This window comes from Augochlora pura, chromosome 8, assembly GCF_028453695.1.
Source record: "Augochlora pura isolate Apur16 chromosome 8, APUR_v2.2.1, whole genome shotgun sequence".
Lineage (NCBI taxonomy): Eukaryota > Metazoa > Arthropoda > Insecta > Hymenoptera > Halictidae > Augochlora > Augochlora pura.
The window spans coordinates 8,859,310-8,880,655 of NC_135779.1; the positions used below are offsets into that span (position 1 = coordinate 8,859,310).

At 35.1% G+C, this 21,346-nt stretch overlaps 3 protein-coding genes across 13 annotated transcripts in view; 2 read left to right on the plus strand and 1 right to left on the minus strand.

The window, feature by feature from the left end:
- The window catches only part of Scar (wiskott-Aldrich syndrome protein family member 3 SCAR), a 55,786-nt gene extending 43,420 nt beyond the window's left edge, over nt 1-12,366 (plus strand). For 5 of the 7 annotated variants that reach the window (XM_078188802.1, XM_078188805.1, XM_078188801.1 and 2 more), the window contains 8 exons: nt 1,131-1,454; nt 1,581-1,734; nt 2,114-2,240; nt 2,525-2,557; nt 4,991-5,286; nt 5,979-6,289; nt 6,647-7,069; nt 7,492-11,088. In XM_078188802.1, coding sequence (XP_078044928.1) covers nt 1,181-1,454; nt 1,581-1,734; nt 2,114-2,240; nt 2,525-2,557; nt 4,991-5,286; nt 5,979-6,289; nt 6,647-7,069; nt 7,492-7,673 — 1,800 coding nt within the window. In that variant the 5' untranslated portion in view covers nt 1,131-1,180 and the 3' untranslated portion in view covers nt 7,674-11,088. Of the gene's footprint in view, nt 1-1,130; nt 1,455-1,580; nt 1,735-2,113; nt 2,241-2,524; nt 2,558-4,990; nt 5,287-5,978; nt 6,290-6,646; nt 7,070-7,491; nt 11,089-12,245 lie in introns of those variants that run through there. The other 2 variants (XR_013494707.1, XM_078188806.1) reach the window with 2 other exon arrangements.
- Nucleotides 12,367-15,842: 3,476 nt separating this feature from the next.
- Nucleotides 15,843-19,162, minus strand: LOC144474178 (RNA-binding protein RO60). Of its 3 annotated transcripts, none has more exons than XM_078188808.1 (8): nt 18,964-19,162; nt 18,328-18,535; nt 17,899-18,265; nt 17,615-17,826; nt 17,326-17,531; nt 17,137-17,257; nt 16,661-17,067; nt 15,843-16,548 (listed from the first exon to the last, which is right to left on the minus strand). In XM_078188808.1, the coding sequence occupies exons 2-8, from the start codon at nt 18,520-18,522 to the stop codon at nt 16,416-16,418; spliced, it is 1,641 nt and encodes a 546-aa protein (XP_078044934.1). In that variant the 5' UTR covers nt 18,523-18,535; nt 18,964-19,162; the 3' UTR covers nt 15,843-16,415. The 3 variants fall into 3 exon arrangements, with proteins under 3 accessions (XP_078044934.1, XP_078044933.1, XP_078044936.1); XM_078188807.1 differs by having other exon boundaries at nt 18,328-18,538; XM_078188810.1 differs by lacking the exon at nt 18,964-19,162 and adding an exon at nt 18,800-18,939 and having other exon boundaries at nt 18,328-18,538.
- A 15-nt stretch (nt 19,163-19,177) lies between these two features.
- LOC144474180 (uncharacterized) lies at nt 19,178-21,195 on the plus strand. 3 transcript variants are annotated; one of them, XM_078188813.1, is made up of 6 exons: nt 19,184-19,638; nt 19,779-19,991; nt 20,169-20,420; nt 20,496-20,735; nt 20,833-20,991; nt 21,065-21,195. In XM_078188813.1, the coding sequence occupies exons 1-5, from the start codon at nt 19,627-19,629 to the stop codon at nt 20,977-20,979; spliced, it is 864 nt and encodes a 287-aa protein (XP_078044939.1). In that variant the 5' UTR covers nt 19,184-19,626; the 3' UTR covers nt 20,980-20,991; nt 21,065-21,195. The 3 variants fall into 3 exon arrangements, with proteins under 3 accessions (XP_078044940.1, XP_078044939.1, XP_078044938.1); XM_078188814.1 differs by lacking the exon at nt 21,065-21,195 and having other exon boundaries at nt 19,178-19,638; nt 20,810-20,975; XM_078188812.1 differs by having other exon boundaries at nt 20,833-21,069.
- Nucleotides 21,196-21,346: the final 151 nt, after the last annotated feature.

Here is a 21,346-nt window from a genome sequence, read left to right on the forward strand (position 1 = left end):
CATTTTTGTAGTATCAAAGTTAAAAATAATCGGAGGTGGAACTTTTGTCTGTATTACAACACACAGTTTCATATGCATGAAATGCGTTAAATTATACAATATTCCCAATATTGTAGGTCAAAAAAGCTGTTTTGAATCTGCAGTTAAAATAGCTTCGGGCGCAGGGGGTTAATTAATTAACTCTTTTATTCGAACAATAGCAATTATAGCTGCTACATCTAGATTTCGTAATACTCAGTTCAACGCGTTTCGTGAGATCAAATAAATACTCGAACCAATATTTCTCCCAATCGACTATAAGTTCGGGGTAGAACGATAGTCGTCGCGAGGTCAATTAGGATTAAAGGATCTCCGAGTCGGAATGCCGTCGCGTCGAGTATTTCGCACGGGATCGTTACGCGGGCGACGAAATGAATGTGTAAAAAAAAACAGTCTGGAATGTCACGGAGCGAAAAGATAGCGACGAATTGTATGCAGACGGATTAAAGGGATCATCGGCAGATCGAATATTCATCCCGTTAACAGCCTCGATGTAGCCGACGTGTTCCCACAAAGGGCGTATAGTGTCGTCTTTGCACTCGTCTGTCTCTACTCCGTTGCAAATTACGTTCCCACGTGTGCGATCGTACCGAACGTTCTGTCACGTGGTTGTCACGATCGATCGATATACACGGTGCTCCGATAATTTTCCGATAATTGGAAGCCCGCTGGTCTCGCCGGGAACAAATTGTTGGGATAGTCTTACGTTTTCTTAATGATGATGTTTCCTTGGACTACCGAGTTAAAACAATCGATGATACAAAAATCTTTACTTTGTTACGTGGAATTACTTTATTCATTGCGCGGAACGTATGAAAATAGTCTTATGTATGTAATGAATATAAAAATCATAAGCATTATATTTTTAAATCGAGTCTTATTTTTATTTAGAAAATAAAACAATATATGGGGCTAGTTGGTATATATTTATTTAAAAGAATCGTTTATTAAAAGTCATAAAAATCAGATATTTTTGTTCACATTCTTAAGCCAAGTTAAGAACTCAAAGAACTATTTCTACCCAATAAAATTCCAGAATAAGTGAATTTTCAATGGGTGTACTAATAGACTCTGTTAATTGATTGTTACAGGTCTGCGAAGAGTGATCCATCGAAATCCAGGGAAATATCGAAATTAGAAGATGCCGCTGCCAAAGCGGTTGGTGGAGCCGGTGCTGGTCGCACGTGGCACCATACCCGAGAACTTTCCGCTGCCGTCGGAGCTAGAGGCTGTAACCAATGGTACCTTGGCCAATACAATTAGGCAACTGTCCAGCCTATCGAGGCACGCCGAAGATATGTTCGGCGAGCTTGCGAGGGAAGCTCACGGATTAAGCGACAGAGCGAACTCGTTACAAGCTAGGATAGACCGGCTGGCCGTGAAGGTTACTCAACTGGACAGCAACGTGGAGGAAGGTGCGTTGGATAAGTGTAGAGTAAAGTCCAGGGGTTGGAACCACTCGGGTTTCGATCAGTATTATTAGCTGGCTAATTGAAACTGATTCCATGGAATTAATATTAATTCAACGTCGTCGTTTCCAGTGTCCCTGCAAGACATACACATGAGGAAGGCGTTCAAGAGCTCGGTGGTGTTCGACCAGCAGGTTGTCTCCAGGGATACCATGCCCACGGCGATGCTGGAGACCTACCATCAATGCGACACGCCGCCACCTCTCGATAAACTTAACGTTTACAGGTATATACGCATCCTCGGCGAAATTTTATTAGCACACATTTTTGTACCCTACTGTCGACTCGCTAATGTTTAGGAAAAGGAAACGCTCGTAGTGGATGGTAGAATCGTTTGCAGAAACTTCATGTATGCTTCTGACTAGCGGATCTTTATGCGAAACAAAAATTGTCTGCATCAATCGCAAGTCGTGGGAGCGTTGTATTAATTTAGACTGTAGCGAGAAGACTTTGCTGACCGAGTATTATTTCCCATTACCTTAAACGTGTTACTACCAAAATAAAAATGATCCTGTTTCAAACACCGAAAGAATAATCTCTTAATATTCGGTGAAATTAATAGAATTATGTATAATAAGATCGGTCTAACGAAATACGGTTTTCAGGGAGGACGGCAAGGACGGTTTGAAGTTCTACACGGATCCTAACTACTTCTTCGACCTGTGGAGTCAGGAAATGCTCAAGGATATCTTTTCGGACACCGAAAAGAAGCTGCACGATCGGGGGAAGAAGGTACGGGGCATCATATCATTCTGGTTTCTGAGAGTGCACCTCGTTTCTACTCTTTTAGAGATGTAACGATCTATTTTCATAATTTTTTTTTTGTTGATTTAACATATTTTTGCGAGATACTTCTTTTTTTTACTTTGAATACACACGTTCTATTATGCCACATTTCTCGAGGTGCACAGTTACCACGATGCAAATGAATATTACACTTTTTTTAATTCTTTTTCTGAAATACTACTAAGCTTATGCTACGATTCTAACAATTAAAACTGTCCCCTTGATTATAGACCGAGTCTGAATATGCCGAACCGTTCAGAGAGGCAAGTCGATGGTTTGGATCTTTGTAGTTTTTTTCTTACCCTTTACCACCCAGTTTTTAAATGAACTTTATATATAATTATACATATATATATATCGATCGCCAGCCACTCACTCATACATAATCAAAGCTCACTTCTTTGTGGTTTTTCATTAACCGAAACCTTTTTGCGCTAAGATAGAGAGATTGCGCTATAGATAGATGCTCGCTTGACAATTTTTGTAGTTATTCGCTAGGATTAGCCAACGACATCTCGCATTCTTCCAATGCTCGGTACTTGGCTGTGAGTTTCGTTGCGTAAAGTGTAGACCAAACGTTGTTCCGTCGCATCGACCACAAAAATCCCACCGACAATGTATTTTCATCGATACATGATTTTATAGATAAACATTTATTCGTATACCCTTCGTAATTCTTCTTGACACTAAAATGGTAACTATACGACACAGTGATCAGAACCATGTGTGTCATTGGCTGACTGCTTGTTCCACTTTCTTCAATCTATAATTCGTTATCTCAATATTTAGGAGACAGTTCACCTGAAAATGTAACCATAGTAGTGACGAGATCACAATAAAGAAATAGCTGAATAGATTTATCAGATTATTTGATGTTATAGTATCTTATCCAATATCAAATTTTCTGATAAATTGTCTGTTTTCGCCTCATGAACTCGTCACTAGTATCTTATCGAACCCTTATGTTGTTTCAATAAAATACCAGTAAAAAGAAATATTCTGTGCATGAGATGGAGATGTAATATACTTGAAATAATTCTTTCTTATCACATTAATTTTTAGCATTTTCTTAACGTTCGTCTTTGATCATAAAATTATGAACGGCTATTGGAACATCATTTCTGGTTGTACCAACAAGTACACTGTCAGGTTTTACTAATGTCGTATTTGTTCTAAATTATTCAGTACATCTACATTATGCTAGTAATGCTCGCTGCATCAACCAGAGACTTCTTAGAATTCTGTTGATTGCTCTGTAAATTCTATTCTTCTTTCTACGCTCTGTTGTCGATGAAAATATTGTCGGCGATTCTATTTGTAAAAAGACATAATTCTCAGTTGGATTTATGATACTGTGACAGATTTATCCACGCAAATTTGATATAAATGTTCAATCTACACGGACGCACCCTTGACTCGACTCCTTCTTACCAACGAGTTGTTTTCGAACTTGTCTAGTTTAAACTACTTCTTATCATACATCACTTTATCGACATCACCTGTAATGCCGTTCTGCGCCATTCATGCAACTCTTGGATGTACTCAATAGAAGTTTCTCATCATCATTCTCACGAGTCATCTTCTGCAAATCGATACGAAACACTATGATCTTGAGTGATTTCAGGATTATTATTTCGTTTCCGATTCGTTCTACTTCATTACGTAGGAAATAAAACTTATAGAACAAAACGACTCGCAATTGTTTCGCCATTGCTCGATTGGTTTGAGTGTTTGTTACGTTAACCATTGTTCTTTGTACGATGCTCCGAAAAACTGTTTTTATTTCCTACAAACATTCATGTTCGGTGATTGGTCCTGTACTCGACAGAATTTTTAAACGACCACGTCTCCAAAATTAATGCGAGAATATCTTTCTTGTCGCTGCTGAAGTATGACTAAAAAACCGCTTTATCTATGTAGAAATTATTGTAAATTCTTAATTGTTGTTATATGATTTTTACTAAATATGTACGGTGTTTTCGACGAATTAAGATTTTCTACCCGTTTCGTGTTACCCTTACAACAAAGTCATTAATTTAACCGATTTCAATACTTCACAAGTTCTGATCGCACAAAAGAAATTTATACTAATTTTGAAAATCCATTTACTCTAATCCTAAAAAAATGGATTGCCTGTTACCACGCAATTCTTGCGCATTGCGGAAATGTTCGTAGTACATGACATTACAATTAATAATAGTAACATTATCAGTTTACCGTGGATACTGTTATCTCATAACTATCAGTTTGCATTGAACGTTTGCAAGAAGTAAACAGTACAAGTTAGTCCCGTTGCACCGAGTCACAGCCGTATGCTTCTAATTTCCGAAATGATTATCTTCTAAACTCAAAAGTCCAATAGAGAAAATGATAAATATTTCTTCAATTGGGTAAAACATCCCTTGCTTTAAAGAAAAGTGTCATTAGCTTTAGAAAGACCAAAGCGGATCATTGAGTTACAAACAAAATGTACATATTCAGGAATCTTTTAGACTATTAGGCCCAAAGTCTTCATTAGCAACGACTTTATGGTATTAGAGAAGCCTGAATGACGCGCGCGTTTTTTACGTATAATCAAAATATAATGGATCAGCCATCGAGTCATGCTTGACTGACAAAATTAAGCTTGTCTTGCACTTTTTGCTGCAACAATCGATTGAGGCGACCGTTTAACAAAGGATCTTTTTGCGTCACAGCCGCATAGGCCTCGGAATGAGGGTGGCGGTGGAGGCGGCGGCAGGCATAAGAAACGCATAAGGCAACCGCATAATACGAGAGAAAGGCAGAAACAGTTGGCCCTCGGACATGGGGAGTATATTATGCCAACGCAGGCTGTCCAGTACAGGGCACCCCACAACATCCCCGACGAATCGTTGCTGGGTATGGTAATGACCGAGCAACGGCCGCCGAGGCCCAACAGCATCGAGCTTAGACGAAGCTACCCTCCAGAAGAACAGCATCTTTACAGCCCTCCATCTTCCGATCACTACAGGTTTGTAAAATACACGTCGTTTCATAAAAATGCAGCCGAATTAGCCCGAATCTAATATTCATTATTCAATTTGTCCGCAAAATTTATCCTTCCGTAAAAATTAATGTTATAGAAAGGTCAATGACTAAGTTCCTAAATTCTTTCTCTGAGAATAAAAGACTGGTAAGTTCAAATGTTAGAAAAGTACGGATATCTAGGTTTCTAAATTATTCCTACGAGAATGAAACACTAGTAAGAAAAGACCAAATTACAACAAGATTATTTCCATCGTTTGCAAGTAGTTACTAGATGTACAAAACATACTACCTTCTCAATCGTGTAATCATTCAAAGATAAATTTAGGATAGGAAGCGACGATGCTCCACGGTAATTTGTATTCGTGTTATACAAAAAAAGAACAAGATATGAGCAAGAAGATCTGTATTTATTGATGAAAAAGCCGATATCTTGGACGTTACTCGGCTGGAAGGTCCCTTTACTTAATAGTCATATTCTATGAACCCTGGCGTGATCAATCAGGATATATAAATAAGTTTAAAGCTGTAATATAAATAAGTGTTTGCAACAAGATACAAAGCATGTTAGCGACCCGGAAGATCGATCGGCGGTGTGTTCGCGCTTATTATGACGATGGAGACGCTTTATTTATGGTGGACCGAGAGGAGGGCTTATTGGTGTTTGTTTAATTGCAGGGCTGCAAATTACGCCGCTCAAGGTTACGAAGACAATCTGTACGGTTCACACTATGGTTCTGGACAAGGACAGGCTGGCAGCGAGACGTATCAGAGCCCTAGTAGTCAAAGCACACCAAGTAGAAGTGGCAGATCGCGACCTTCGCAGCCACCGCCAGCGCCACCAAGCAATACTTCTAGCAATTCAACCCCTACCGTAGCCTCTGCTAATAATACGCCAACACGGGGAAGGTCGATGAGTACCAGTAGGGATACTCTGCCTCCACCACCTCCACCACCTGGAGAAACGATGTCTCCACCGCCTATGAATGGTAACGACAGTCTTCAGTTAACCACTTGCTCTTTTTTAGTAGAGGGTGATTTAAACAAGATCAAACTTTAGTTCAAGAAGGATATTTCTTAAAGAAAATTTAACTATATGGAAATAGATAAATTAAATATTTCTTCTGTCCTGATCTTCCTGAAACAGGCTTGGAAACACCTTTCACCTGAAAGAATAGTGCTTTGTGTATGGTTCTGCTTTAAGTCACCCTATGCATTCATTTAACATATCTTATAACTTTTTTAAAGACATAAATTGTAATTATTCAGATAATGTATAAGGTATTTCTTAGTAGTACTGAATTATAGTACGAAACATTGACCTATTCCATTTACACATGTTTTAGGCTCTATACCGTCGCATCTATTGAACAGGAATGGAAGTCGTTCGAACAGTCCATTACCCAGTCACCACTCCACGCCCACCCCGCCAAATCATTTAACACAAATAGGAACGGATGAAACTGATCCAGCAGCGCCACAAGATTTGCCGCCTCCGCCTCCGACTCCGGATCCCGCACCACCTACCAGACCTATTTCTCCGCCCTGTAATATCCCACCACCGCCTCCACCACCGCCACCGCCGCCTGTTGCTAATGGACCGCCGCCACAGGTGCCTCTAACCAACGGTGATATTGCTAAACTGATAGCGACCAATCGGCCGAAGTTGAAACCCCTGAAGAATATGGACGGGCAATTGAGGAAGCCCGTTAATCCAAACATCCCCCTTGTCGATCCACGAAACGATCTACTTAAAGCAATTAGAGACGGTAATTATATCCTAACTCGATTAATTAGAATTCGCAGTGACTTCCGCTTTATGAACAGATGCACTGTGGTCACGATTTCATGGTTGCAGTACAAATTATTTAATCGTAAAATAGACATTTTTAATTATTTTTCATTGTGATTTTAAACTAGTATATCATATCACCATTGTTGCTGCTAATACTTTTTATCTTTTAAATTTAACGTCGAATCTACTATATCATTAACAAGTATAGTTGGATGTCTTTCAAATAATTCAAAGTGTCTATAAAATAATAGAACATCTAATAAACATATAATAAATGTACCATTTTATCTTGCAAAACAGTCTTTATGAAATTGAAAAATATAAGCTAGAGGTTATAAAATATATAAATTATTAACGGTAGAACTTGTAATTAAAATTGTATTCGTTATATTTTAGGCATTAAATTGCGCAAGGTGGAGAAAATTGAGCAGAAGGAAGTAGAGCGCGTGAACGCGTTGAACGACGTCGCATCTATATTGGCAAGACGCGTTGCTGTAGAGTTCAGTGACAGCGATTCAGCTTCAGAAAGCGAGTGCGATAGCGAAGGATGGGGCGAACAAGAAACAAATCTCGCGTGACCAACTACGCTGGCATCCACCACCACGGCCAGCTAAAACAAATGGCTGACGAGTTTTTCCGCTCCTTCTTTTTACTATCTTTTTCGTTCATTCATTTTCATTAACGAAACTTCCACATCTCTTGCTTAAGACACAAGAAACTCGTTAGAAGTTTGGGTGCAAGTGAACAGAAGAGGACTCGTCAGATGTGAAAGTGGCACCAGAACCAGCGAATCCACTTACTCAACGATTACTGTTAAGTTTCAGTAGTGCAGAAGTAACAATTGTAGGTTGTTGGACACGTATGTAGTACTACTCAAAGTATTGAAGAGATTCGTTTGCGCGAGAAAATCACAGTGATTGTTTTTGTTAAAACATCGATCTTTATTTTCTGAACTCTTTATTAACAGAATGAATGCACGTACAAAACGATTCAGTGGGGAGAGCCCGACCGCGAGGGGTTTTAAAAAATTTATAGATGGCTTTTCTGTCCTCTTTATCGTCATAAATAGTAATGAATCATTGAACAGCTTTATATTATTATTTTTATGTTATACAATTCAGAATTTATGGAAACAACATTTTGTATGCACCGATATAGTAACGTTTCATTAAAAATGCTCTGTATATATTTATAAACCTCGTACGTCAAAGATGCGTACGCGGAACTAAGTCAAGTAGCAGAGCTAATTTCCTGTTCATTTAAACGTGTATAAGATTCGTAAAATACTTATACTTCAAAACGTTTTCGTATGCTTGCTCGGCTAGGTACATAGATACAACGAGTGTAACGACAGGTATCCGGTCTTTTCTATGTTTCCAAGTGATCTTCCATTGTCACGGACAATGCGCGAAGAACCAAGGTTCTTAACTGCGAAATGTCGTAAACCAAAATACTCCGATTTACTGTAAGTAAGGACTATGTAATTACCGAACGAGTGAGGGGACTCGTATTTTTAGCGTTTAGTGGAGGAAACTCAACGATAACAACTTATAACTACTGTTACGGTGAGGATCACAGTTGCCAATTTTAAACAAGAAGAATATAATTGTGATTTATTTTACATCAATGTTGGTGAAGTACGGTGAATATTGATAAGATATATATACATATACTTTCTATATATGAATGTTCGTGTATGTACATGATGTGGAAGGAGTCGAAAGCACAGAAATGATTTTTGATATCTAATCCGTTGAAACTGTTCCTTTCATTTTAGGACATACAACATGTATTCTCATTGTTGTAAACCTAAGACAATAGTTAATTCTTATCATTATTAGGGCTGAAAATGACTAATTGCATTTTCAGTAACGATGAATTCTGATATATACATCAATAATTAGCACGGATTAAATTGTTACGCATATACTTTGACTAAGTTTTGTGAACAAAGAGTCAGTCCAATGCAGAACCCGAACTGTGTACATACACTTACATTAACGGAGATTTTGAGGACTTCTTCACAAATTTTGTCTATATGTATTGTTATAAAAAGCAAAGCCAAACCGACCTGTTAGTAAGTCAGTGGATTTTATGTACTTGTGATGGTAACTCGGGTGGTTAATACCAGCACAAAATTCTTGTGTCCGAGTAGCCTTGAATAAGTACTCGCAATCTTTTTAGTGTCTAATCTATATTTTCTTACTCTCTGTACAACTTAAACGAGCCCCATTTGCTCTTGGCAAAGGAAATTATATCTTCTCGTCACCGCCTACCCTGTATAGGTTGATCAGATCACAATAACCGGTCGCGCTTACCTTGCGTCAGTATTTAAACGAAGTGGTTTGAAGTTCAGAGAGGTTCCTTTTCTTTTTACCAGAAATGATCATTTTCTTTGTCAAGAGGAATTTGAGCTCATCAAAAATAGGGACTTCCTCTGAATTTCGAGTCGCTTCGTTTAAACATCGACGTGGAGCAAATGCGTTATTTATAGCGCATACAAATTTTTCGTATTGTCTTACACCATATTTCGTTAACCGAAATTATCTGAAAATATTAAATCTCATAGAGTTACTTTCTTCCATGTACGAATATACGTATATTAACATAATCTTCCACGGTCTATTCATAAGTAAATAGATGCTATAGTTTACGAATTATCACGATCCAAAGATTTACGCGCATCTCCTTTAACACTTAAGGCATTTTCAAAATGATACATATAGCAAATTTCTGCAGAAGTTTCTCGAACACCTTGTATGAATATGTATTGATTGTTAAGATTATTGTATAATCTTATGTGTTCGAATGGCAAGGAATGTTAAGGAAATCTATCTCTCCCTCCTCGTTTCCGAACGTTAGCGCGTCAATCTTAGTGTTAAGCCAACTGCTCTCTAGTTGGTTGGTCGGATTAGCATATTTCTTTTAAATACGAAATGTTCGATTGATTCGAACCGCGCGAATGGTAATTTATATTTAATAATTCACTTTCACCGGTGCTCGCGCCGAAGTTTTATCTTGTATAAAATGAGATGTACGATGACGAAGAAGGAATAGCGGAGTCATATCCGTGTACTAGCGTACGATTTATCGGCAACGACACGTGTACATGTACAATGTTTTTAAAATAACAGTCAGAATACTATTAATAATACTGTAATATGTAATATGAATAATTGATCAGTCTCGTCTGTACTATGTTTATACATATGCATATATATTATTTATATATATAAATGTATATATAATATACATATATATTATTTATATGTATAAATATATATATATAATATATAATTCGAAATATGAATTCGTTAATTTATAACGATTTGAGCGGTAGGAATTACATCTTTAGCTAACTTTCGCCAACTACGACACAGTATTTATCCAAGGATTTTTGTAATCGTGACGAAACGCGGATAGCGTTTCCGATTGTAAAAGCTTGAATATCATGCGAGTTTGTATCAATGTATATTACTCTCCGACCCGTGCTTATCCGCAGCGAACTATCACGCGCTAAATTATGGCGAAGCTGTTGTACCTAGCCAAGAACGGTTATTCCCAAACTCGATCGAATTCAAGTGTTTTCTCGTCACCACCGCTGCCGCCACCGGAAACGAAACGTAACAGACGTTTCCAATTTCTACTACGAACCACGTACTCGCTCAGCAGGTCTTTAAATTTACACTGGTGCAAAAGTAAACGTAAGTCTCCTTCTGCCCGATACCGATAACAGATAGATAAATTCATTTTTCCCTGCGATGATAATAAGAGGAACATTCTAGCTCGCGTATACCGACTCCAATTCAAGCTTGCATTCACGGCGATATTTTGATTCGTGTACGGTAATACAATATAAAGGACAAAGACGCAAGCGTAATAGCCCTACTGATGATTACAAATGTACGACGGTATTATTAACAATAATAAAATTTGTAGCAAATCTGTACAGAGCCAAATAAATCAAAAACTTTCATAAATCACTGGTGGTAACCGAAGTATTTGTATTATTAGCTATTATAAATTTTATAATAATCATATTGCTTAGTCTCTGATATTTCTTTAATGGAATATAAGTTCATCTACAGGCATCTGAAAGCTTCTTAAAAATTTAAGAATAATGCCATTTGTGACAAGCTGCAGTGAAAAAGCACTAAACTGTTAATCAAAATCGACTGTCGGTAATTTAACTAACAGTTTGAGTTTTATACCACTTTTGCCCTATGTCGTCCTTCTTTGTTCTGATTGGTTTACAATTCACTGCTTAGACAAGATTCACTGCGGGTTAGATGCGTAGTAAAATCACGGTTGTGTTTACGCCAGCTTAGGCAATAAGAATTTTTGGAATAATATTTTCCACGTCTCCTGTCAAAAATGGCGCTTGTTTTGAAATTTTTAAAGTCGCAGATATAAATAAATCTTTTCACATGGCATAGTTGTATTATATGTGGCGAAAAATGAATAATAAATAGATAACAGTATCAGCGAACATTGCTTCCGTTTTAAATAAATGGGATGGCTGTTTCGGGTAACGGACAAAATTTTCTTTCTGGAAGTGGATTTCAAACAAATTTTATTCGGTGGTAAAGTTTGACCGAGTAACAAAAACAGTTAAAAATTTATAGACAAGATCAATAGTTCATACATTTGACAGCCTATTGTATCTATTTTATCGAGATATATTATCAAGAGACGCAATAGTAGTAATATAAAGTACTCAGTTTCTTCTTTTCTCTTGTATAACTTTCCGATATCATTCTGTTCAGTCACTAAATACATTTTCGCTTACGGTACAAAAATAATTGTCACAATCTCGTTAACAGTCAATTTTGATGTCGGAATTCTTTTCTCAGCAAATTTCTTTTGCATAACACGTAATTTTCATTGGTGTACAGTTTCGACAACAACAAATTGCTGATGTTCAACGCCCTTCAAAACAGAATTAGAGAATTTGATCAATATCAATCTTAACATTCGAACGCAATCATTCGTAATTATTAACACTGCATCTTACTCTCCCAACGATTTGTTCTCACGAGAGGAACATCGTATCATTCTGAATAACTGTTTCTACTTCGAACATAATAGATATCATTAGATTCCACACCTTATAGTGAAACGTTTGACGGAGGGTTTTTGTTTCTTTTCAGACTATCTGACTATTTTATGGAGCATCGAATGCAGAAGTATTTCTACTTTCGATTTTTTCACGTAGTAGTCCACGACAAAGCATATCCGCAGAGTAGATATTGTTATCGAAACAAAGATGGTTAAATAATAAGAATATTATCTCGTCATTTCTTTTTATCATCAGTTTGACGTTTACTTTGCAGGTTTAGAGTATTTTCATCGTCGCATCGTGAAATTCTAAGGCCGAAAATATAGGCGTTCTAATCGTCAATTGAAAATGTCATATTTTTTTACAGACATAATTAGTGCAGCTTCGTTATGCGTTCCTATTGCCTGTTATATCGAGGTATATCATTATCTTTTTTTGTACGTTAAAATTTCCGTACTTTGTTACTATCTTGCGACATGTAAAGAACATTGGAAACAGACGTTGAGCATATAAACGGTAATGCACTAATGATGTGGTTACAGCAAGGTTCTCCTTTCGATATTGAATTTTATCAATCCTAAGGAACGTGCGTCAATTGTACTCGTGTGTACTTTGGGACCCCAATAATCGGGGAATCGCACTTCTGTTACTGTTTGATTCGACAAACGCTGACCAGTTAACGCTAGGCCTAACTCGGTTTGCCGAAAATAGTCTACTTCAAATTTCTTAGTAAATCGACGTGTAAGATTGAAATCATTCAATGACAATTAAGAAGTAGGCGGATCTAACGTTAAAGAATCTGCGCTTACGAATATATCGGTTTTGGAACCAAAAGATTGCTTACAATCTTGAAAAATCGGTGTTCTCCTTTGCATGATTTACGAAACGGTAATGCGATCAAGATATCTGGATCCTTGTTAAATTACTATGCGACGCGGAATTGTCTTTCTTCCTATGCTTATTTCCTTTCTGTGGTAAATATTCGGTTTCTTCTTTTTCTCATTTAACTAGTATGAACACATTTAACATATTGTATTTGCCTATTTCAACTAGACAAAATAGCGAAACTTGAAATCAGTGAGCCTTGAAGAGGAGGTACAATAGTACACGATTTGTTTCAGACGGTCTTCGCTGATCTTCGCATCAAACCTACTTTCTCTTTTTTTTCTACTATTTCATTTTTCTTGTTCTACCATATATCGGACGTATTCTTACAGTTTACGAGTAACATGCCTGGTTCACGATCGAATAGAAATTTTGATCAACTTTTGACTGAATCAGAGTTTCCAAACATCTACCTTTTGAAAAACAAACAATTTTCATGATTACAAGTTGTTCGTCTACGTTGTAAAAGTACATTACATTTTGATAAAATAATACGAAAAACATAAATGGGAGAATACGAATTAATTACACGTTTCTTTTCGATCGTTACGTTATAGCATGTATAAAGGTGTTTCATTAACGATCCAGAGAGCAATAAAATTAACACGAAATGTACAAAATCAATTTTGTTCAAAACCAACACAATGTACTCTTACAAAAGAAATGGACACAATTAATGAAACACCCTATGTATTAAACTACTCTATACGATATCGGTAAATACAATAACCTACGAATACATATGTAGCCTATATGTTCTATTTCTCATAATAACTAATTTTACTTATTAGTAACTAGATGCGCGACTTGAAAAATATTCTTCGGAAAAAGAAATTATTTTATTATCTTTTTAAACAGCCTATACTACGTTCAACGAGAAAACTGACACAAAATTTAAACAGAACATTTACGAGATTGGTGCTGCGATTGCAGTTGAGTGACTGTTAAAGAACGATGCTTAGGAACGAATTTTAGAAGACCGTTATCGAAGGCCCTTGCATAACGAAGTAGTCTCATCGGGCCCTGGCCCAATTAGGCGTCGCTCGCACTCAACTATTTATGCATATTTTGTGCTAGTTCTCGTTCGACGAAGTATAATCTCACCCTTTATATGTGTAAATAATTCTTCTTTTTACATTTCATTTTTTATTTCTTTTTTCGACGTTTCATCGGTCAGGAAAAATTTCTCTAAAAAATACTATTTGTTTCGAGAACTTATTATTTATAAAATTGTCGATAAAGCCTCGCGCAACTAAATTTTAAAAACCGCGATGTCAGTTTCATTTGAAGAAATACAACCCTCACGATTAGTATAGCTGGTGGAAGTAATATAGTAGAGTAAGGGGGAAAAAACGAGTCCGAACAAATTTCTCGAGTATTTAAATCGTAATTTTCGAAATATTTCGGTTATAATGCGAATGTGTACAGCATGTCCGAATTAGTTCTATTATGCCCAATTTAACTGAAACACTATGTACACTGCTTTCACCAACTATACGTTTCAAACAACGCTCATACATATATCTATAACGTTTAGTCTGTTTCTTACGCTATGAAACGTGATACCATGTTTACATAAATGTCATTTTACTTTTTTCCTCTTTCTTTACGCTTTACAAAACAATTAAAACTTTGCCGTGTATATTCGTACGGACATTTTCGAACACATCGAACTATGAATTACCGAGCAGATTGCAAAGAACACGTGAACATTAAGCACTTAATTGAAATGTTTTCAGACCTGAGAGTTCCATCCACGCAGTTACTTTTTACCGACTTCTCGCTTTTGAAATCGAAAGGTTTATCAGTAATATGGTAATTCAAAGATCAAGAAAGAATTCGAGAAAGAAATATTTCTTCTGAATACTCTGTGGCTATATGTACGTATGACGCGTTCTCCTTTTTCAACGAACGAAATTTGATGCTCTAATAAAATATAGGTACAAATCAACAAACAAAAGACACATGGTGCGCCACTGGCCTCGATTACGCTTATCCTTTCGCTTAGTTTGAACAATAACAATGTACTTTGTATCACAGTATTAGTATCAGTAATGTATTTAGTATTTGTCGTATTTACTTTGGATATGGCAAATATGAAATATAACAGTAAAATTATACTAATGTAAATCTATATTCTTTGGGGCTAAATGCATATCACAGTGGACAATTTTTCAACATTCTATCCCGTTCTTTTTTTTTCATCTTTGTCTTTTAATTCTTATTCAAATCGCCAGAAGCGCACCAGTCCCGGAGTTGTATCGTTTTTAAAATCGCATTAAAATCTATATGTATATCTTATTCAGAATATCATCGAAAGCTTTACCGTCAACCAGTGGAAATAAGCAAGCAATAGTACTAAAGTAAATGTATCTTTTTTATCATTAGTTAAAAATGCACCTTATATTATCTTTAAATACCTCGCTTCGTATCTAATATGCAGTCTTATCCTAATTTATCTTTTTGTTTAGCTGCGCAAACTAATTTTATAAAATGGAAAGCGTTCAATTTGTAAACGTGTACCTATTCCAAAATGATAACAAGTGGTCCGTAGGTATTCAAGACGTTTACCTTTTTATCTAATCGAATGATTGTTCAATCACAGAATGTATCACATTCATTTACTTTTCGATTATTAATTCACATGATTGGTATGCTATTTGTTAAAACAAGTATTTACAGAATTGGACCACTCTGTGGAACATAGAAATGAAATCACCATAGGTTACACAGCTCACCCTAAATGCTAAAAACATGCAGTAAATATTATTGAATAATATTAATGTTTGTTAGTATTAATACAAGATAATCATAATGATACACATTAAAATCAAATAACTCTATTCAGTGCCGGGGCATATTCTTTCTCACGATAGTTCAAACACTAGTAAAAAAACACAAGAAAAAAGAACGTACGTAATTTCTGATGTTCAATACTTTGTACAAAATTGAATATATAATATCGCTTTACAATAATACGGAAGAAAGTTTGTTTAAGTAAAAAATTTCTTCGGCACTCAAAAAAAAAAGAAGAAATCAAGTCATTCTTTAAGATTTGAATATTCACACATTAGTTTTCAACAATGTTTTTCATTTTAGTATCGAAGATTCAATAAAAATAAAATCTCAAGACTCGTTTTAGTTCTACTTGTAAAGTAGAGCTCAGATGAACTATTGCATACCTTGATTACTGTGTGTCAGACTAGCAACACTTATAGATCATTGAAAACTATCTTTCTCCTCTTTAAAACAATTTTTAATTGACAATGTCGTAAGAATGATTCAAAAAAAGAATCAAATTGTTGTCGTTTTGAAAGCATAATGATTAATTAGCTAGTACTGCTTGCCAAAGAGGAAATTGCTATACCTGCAGCAATTAGAACAGAGACTTTGCAAAGGCCTGTATAACTACAGGAACGCTGGCGTCGAAACCATGAATCGTCAAGATATTATTATCCCGTTCTTCCTTGTAAGTAGTTGAAGAAGAACATACAGCACAGTTGATCAACCTGAAAATGAATAATGAATAAAATGTTGCATTCATAAATATTCTAATCGTTTGTTTTTTAACTGTTTAAACATCTGAGAATCCTCAGTAACAAAGTCGTTTGGGAAACTCACTTTACATTTGGAAGTTGCATCTTCGTTCTGTATGCTTGGAGAGCTTTTTCGGAAGTGTCTGATTTTTCAAATATCCGATCGACGACATTAATGAATACGTCGTACTTGTTATTTTGAAGAGCAGCCCATGAAATTGGTTTACCCAAATTTACGTTCCCAACGGGCATTTGCTGTAATTTCCTCATAGCCTGATCAAATGAAGCAGTTTTATCAATACTAACACTAAGAACTCCAGCGTTCTTAAATGTCGAGACGGTGACGTTCTTCTCACACCGAAGAAGCGCAAGTGCGATCAGGCATCCTGCTTCTGCACCGTTCACATTACCACTGCGCCAGGTATGTGTTTCTAACATCACTTTATTCATATTAATCGTTACCATGTAACGTAAACCGGTTGCTTCAACATGCTGCATTAAATATAAATTACAAAGTAGCAAATTCAATAACGCATCGCCAAATTGACCATTGATACTCACTTGAAACGAAAGATTTAACATTTTATAAAGAGCATCAACGATTTTAGGATTTGGCTTGGGCGGATCCGGCAGAGGTTTATGAAACTGCTCCTTGACCTTTCTTTTCTCATATGACAATGGCCTTTAAGAATTTATGGTATCAGAAGCTATTACCAATGGCTCATTTTTTACTTATTGTGTATTACTTACTTTCCTGAGTTTTCGTAATCCCTTAGTGTAACTAATACTAAAGCTGGATGAACCTTATCCCGAACAATATTACTTTCATTAACGATTTGATCTATTATTTTAGTAACTGTTAATGTGTTTGGTTTTAGCAATTCAAGATTATGAATTCTTTGTAAATTGGTCAATAGCAAATTTAGATTCATTGATGATATCAACACATCCCAAATCTAAAAGTTATAATTAATTTACTGATTAAATAAGTGGAATTAGAAAATACAAAAGCAAATTTATATTCTCTATGAATATTTACCTCTTTGGACTTAAGCAAGTGTCCAGGTACGTGATCCAATGTTAGATTATGTATTTCTAAAAGACCTGCTGCTCGAACGGCATCTGTGCAATGTTTAAAATCTTCTACATTTTTAATGTATTCTATTATTTCTGCAAAACTGGTATCTTCTGCATATGTTTTCTCAATTTCGTCCAAGCCACGTACTATGTATTTAAGGACTATCTCTCCTCCTGTTTAACAATACACTGTTTAATAAAAAGATAATCATTTATCTAACAGTTGTACTTCAACAAAATAAGTACCAGGATTATTGGGTACAGGATGAGACAACTTTATAATATCTTTATGTTTCCAACCATATCTGCCTTTGTACCTTGTTACGCATTTTGCTAATTCCATTGGTGTTTTCGATAAATACCAGTTATTTACAGCTTTCCTTAAACCCTGGCCCCACCCATTTTTTGAACTACCAGATGGATTAAATTCTTTCTGTTTGCTTATTTGGGAAGCAAATTTTATAAATAAAATAAAATGTTGTGGCGATGCACAGATTTTATTCACAGCTGCATAAGCTTGATGTCTCAAGCTCTCGCTTTTCATCTGTCGACAGCATACAGCAAGTGCAAACACTAATGTTTCTGGATTTGGAACAAGATTACTTTCGAATGCCTGTAAATAAATGCAATTATTATTGATTTCTTTAATTAATTTGGGTAAGGTTATTATAATACCTTTGTTATTATTTCAACTGGAGCTAATTGTTTCTCTGCATTTTCAGCTAATTCCTCTATAGATGGTACATTTTTGGCCAAAAAATAATTATGAACAAACCAATTGCCTGGTTGATAATCTAAATATTCCTTTCCAACATAAAGAAATCTTGCTAAACGTACCTCAGGATCATTTGGATCCAAGTCTATCGCCATTTCTTAATGTACACTGCTACAAAATAAGTAACACATGTAATTACGTGTAAATAATAATTCCAAATAGTTTTGTATTTTTATATAATGTCAAAGATTTATTGTTTATTGACAGCTTGCTAAGTCAGTTAAACTAATTCGATAATCATGAGAAGAATATATATTTTCAAAGAATATCGAAATAAACTGTTTGCAATCTTCATAGAGAAGGTATTGTTTACTCCAACATTCTTGAGTATTATAAAATCTCTTGTGATACATAGTAACAGGTATTACTGACTCCGAGTGACCTGATAAGGTAATGGAAGTATGAAATTTGTCATTATGGTAATACAGAACTCGATTATGTGTACAATGTAATTACAAATCATCAACATTTATAATATTCCCAGCTAGCTGGTACGATCTTTAATCTGTCACCGCAAGCATTCGCTTCGTTATTACCTTTTGTTAATTGAAAGGGCAACAACTTGAAGTACAATCATACAGAACAACGTTTGTTTGACGTAGTACGAAAACGCACTGACGGTAAAATCTGCGCAGCCTGTACGTTCTAGAGTAAAAACTGTAAAAGCACATTGACCCCTAGAACGAGTGCAACTGTTTTAACAATAGATGTCGCGATTTCAATTTTTTCTCAAAACCCACGACTTTTTGCAGAAGTTGATTCTCATTGTTTCAATGTTTTTCATATGAAAATATAGTATGTACAATTTTGAATATTCTCAGAACGATTATTTTTAGAAATCCAGACAATGTGAAAATATGCTTCAATATGAATAACGATGCGAAACACGCGTTTATTCCTAAACATAGACTATGTATATATACCGAAAACAAGATTTCAATCGAAGTATATCATGTTTGAGCTATATTTCATTAAAATTGGTTAATACGTTGAGCCAGCTTCATATGGGTTTATGAACCGATGTCAAATTATCAAAAGTTCATCACATCACCACAGACAGTGCTAAGGTAGAAAATTCAACTATCACTGCCGTGAACTGTGGATTAGCGATCAATGGACAAGCGATAATTTCATCATTCATCGACCATAGAGAACAGCACAAGCCCATCAAATACTAAGTAGCAAACAATCATTGCAAAATGGAAAATGAAGTATGTGCATACATTTACTATTTTCGATTGAGTTACTATGTTTGATTAATTATAAAAATCTTAATTTTGAGATTGTATTTAGAAGATTGTAAATTCATTTCAATGTATTCCATTGATGTTCATAGTTCATACGTTTACAGAAATGGTATGAGATATTAACTAGACTGTTGGAATGTCCGCTATGTTTAATGATACCAGCATCATCCGTTCTCATGTGCTCGACAGGACATTCATTATGCGATTTGTGTAGGAGACAATTAACAAATTGTCCACTGTGTAAAAGCGATTTTTTAGAAGATACGACCAGAAATTTTGTAGCCCAAGATTTGATATCCAATTTGGAACAATTAAAGGTTTCATATTCAAATTATTTTGTTTGCATTGATATCTGAGATTTAGCAAAAGTCATAGAGTTATTTTATATATTTATTTCTATTAATGTGTGAGATTACCAATTATCACATACAAAAGATTTTGTCATCATACTTAAAAAAAATATATTTTACCTTGTTAAGTTTTATAATTTTTAGTTATGTATAGAAGAAGGAAATCAAAAAGAATCTGTTAATATTAAATCCCAAGATGATAAAAGTGTACAAGCTGTATGTACAGTTTCTTCTGTTTATACACAAACAGATATTAAGAAGGAGAAAAAATGTAAATTACCAAGTCATGTAATAAAATCATATCCCTATTGTATGATAGGTTTATGCAAATATAATGACACCTATGAAAACTTGGGAGAACACTTGAGACATCATCACAAACAGCAACTTCTTGAAGTATTCAAATCACTATTCATCATTCAGTTATAATATTTTAGTTTCACAGTTGTTTGTACAATCTTCCATTTTTAGGCAACCCAATTTTCAAAAGTATTTCCGATCAAATTTTTAGTACATAATAAGGAGTTGCCTATATTTAAAGATTTTGGTTTTTTAATAAATGATATGGTTATAATTTTTTTTAAATTTATAATCCGTAAAGGATATTTTAAATGTTGTGCAGTGTTTATAAGCAACGGAACTTCATTGCCTCCATTAGGGTATGAAGTTCAAATTAAGAGTGAGACCTGTTATGAGAAGTACTATGGTCAGGTAAGCTGCTCTTGTTAATATAAATTTTCAATAATCAAGATTTGAAATCCTATATTGTTGTAAATTAAAATCAGAAAATGTATATGTCACAAATTAGGTGAAACCATATAATACACTATGTCATGATAAAACAAACATGTATGATGTTTGTTTTAAGGGAGATAAAATGACTAATATAACTGAGACTAAATTGTTTCAAGTAATCTTCACAGTAGGGGCTGTGAAATCAAATACCAGAAATTAGAAGAGTTAAAGCGTAATATTTTCTGATCTGAATATGTCTATGAATATATTTATGTATCTTTATACATTATGTTTTTTACTTGTAGGTGAAAATTAAGTATAATACCAGAAAGAAGCTATTTTTGTATTATTTAAAATAATTGATATTATTTAAATAATTGAAATATGTGATATGCAGTTACCATTCATAGAGATTATCAGTATTGATATCAGTATTACTAAAGTATTAAGTGAAAAATATCAATAAAGGATAGCAGTAACTAAATGTATCTGAATTAAACTTGTACACAATTTTTATTGTACTTGTAACATTGTGTATTTGCGAATAAATGAATTTTTAATTTCAATCTCTTCGATAAAATTATTGT

What these genes read in the sequence shown, in the direction of transcription:
- LOC144474178 (XM_078188808.1), bottom strand. Translation starts at nt 18,522, where the DNA reads ATGGCGATAGACTTGGATCCAAATGATCCTGAGGTACGTTTAGCAAGA. An exon ending in CAGTTGAAATAATAACAAAG is followed by an intron (nt 18,266 to 18,327) that starts GTATTATAATAA and finishes ATTTATTTACAG; the next exon opens with GCATTCGAAAGTAATCTTGT. An exon ending in TCCTGTACCCAATAATCCTG is followed by an intron (nt 17,827 to 17,898) that starts GTACTTATTTTG and finishes ATTGTTAAACAG; the next exon opens with GAGGAGAGATAGTCCTTAAA.
- LOC144474180 (XM_078188813.1), top strand. An exon ending in CCAATTTGGAACAATTAAAG is followed by an intron (nt 19,992 to 20,168) that starts GTTTCATATTCA and finishes TATAATTTTTAG; the next exon opens with TTATGTATAGAAGAAGGAAA. An exon ending in ATGAGAAGTACTATGGTCAG is followed by an intron (nt 20,736 to 20,832) that starts GTAAGCTGCTCT and finishes GTCACAAATTAG; the next exon opens with GTGAAACCATATAATACACT.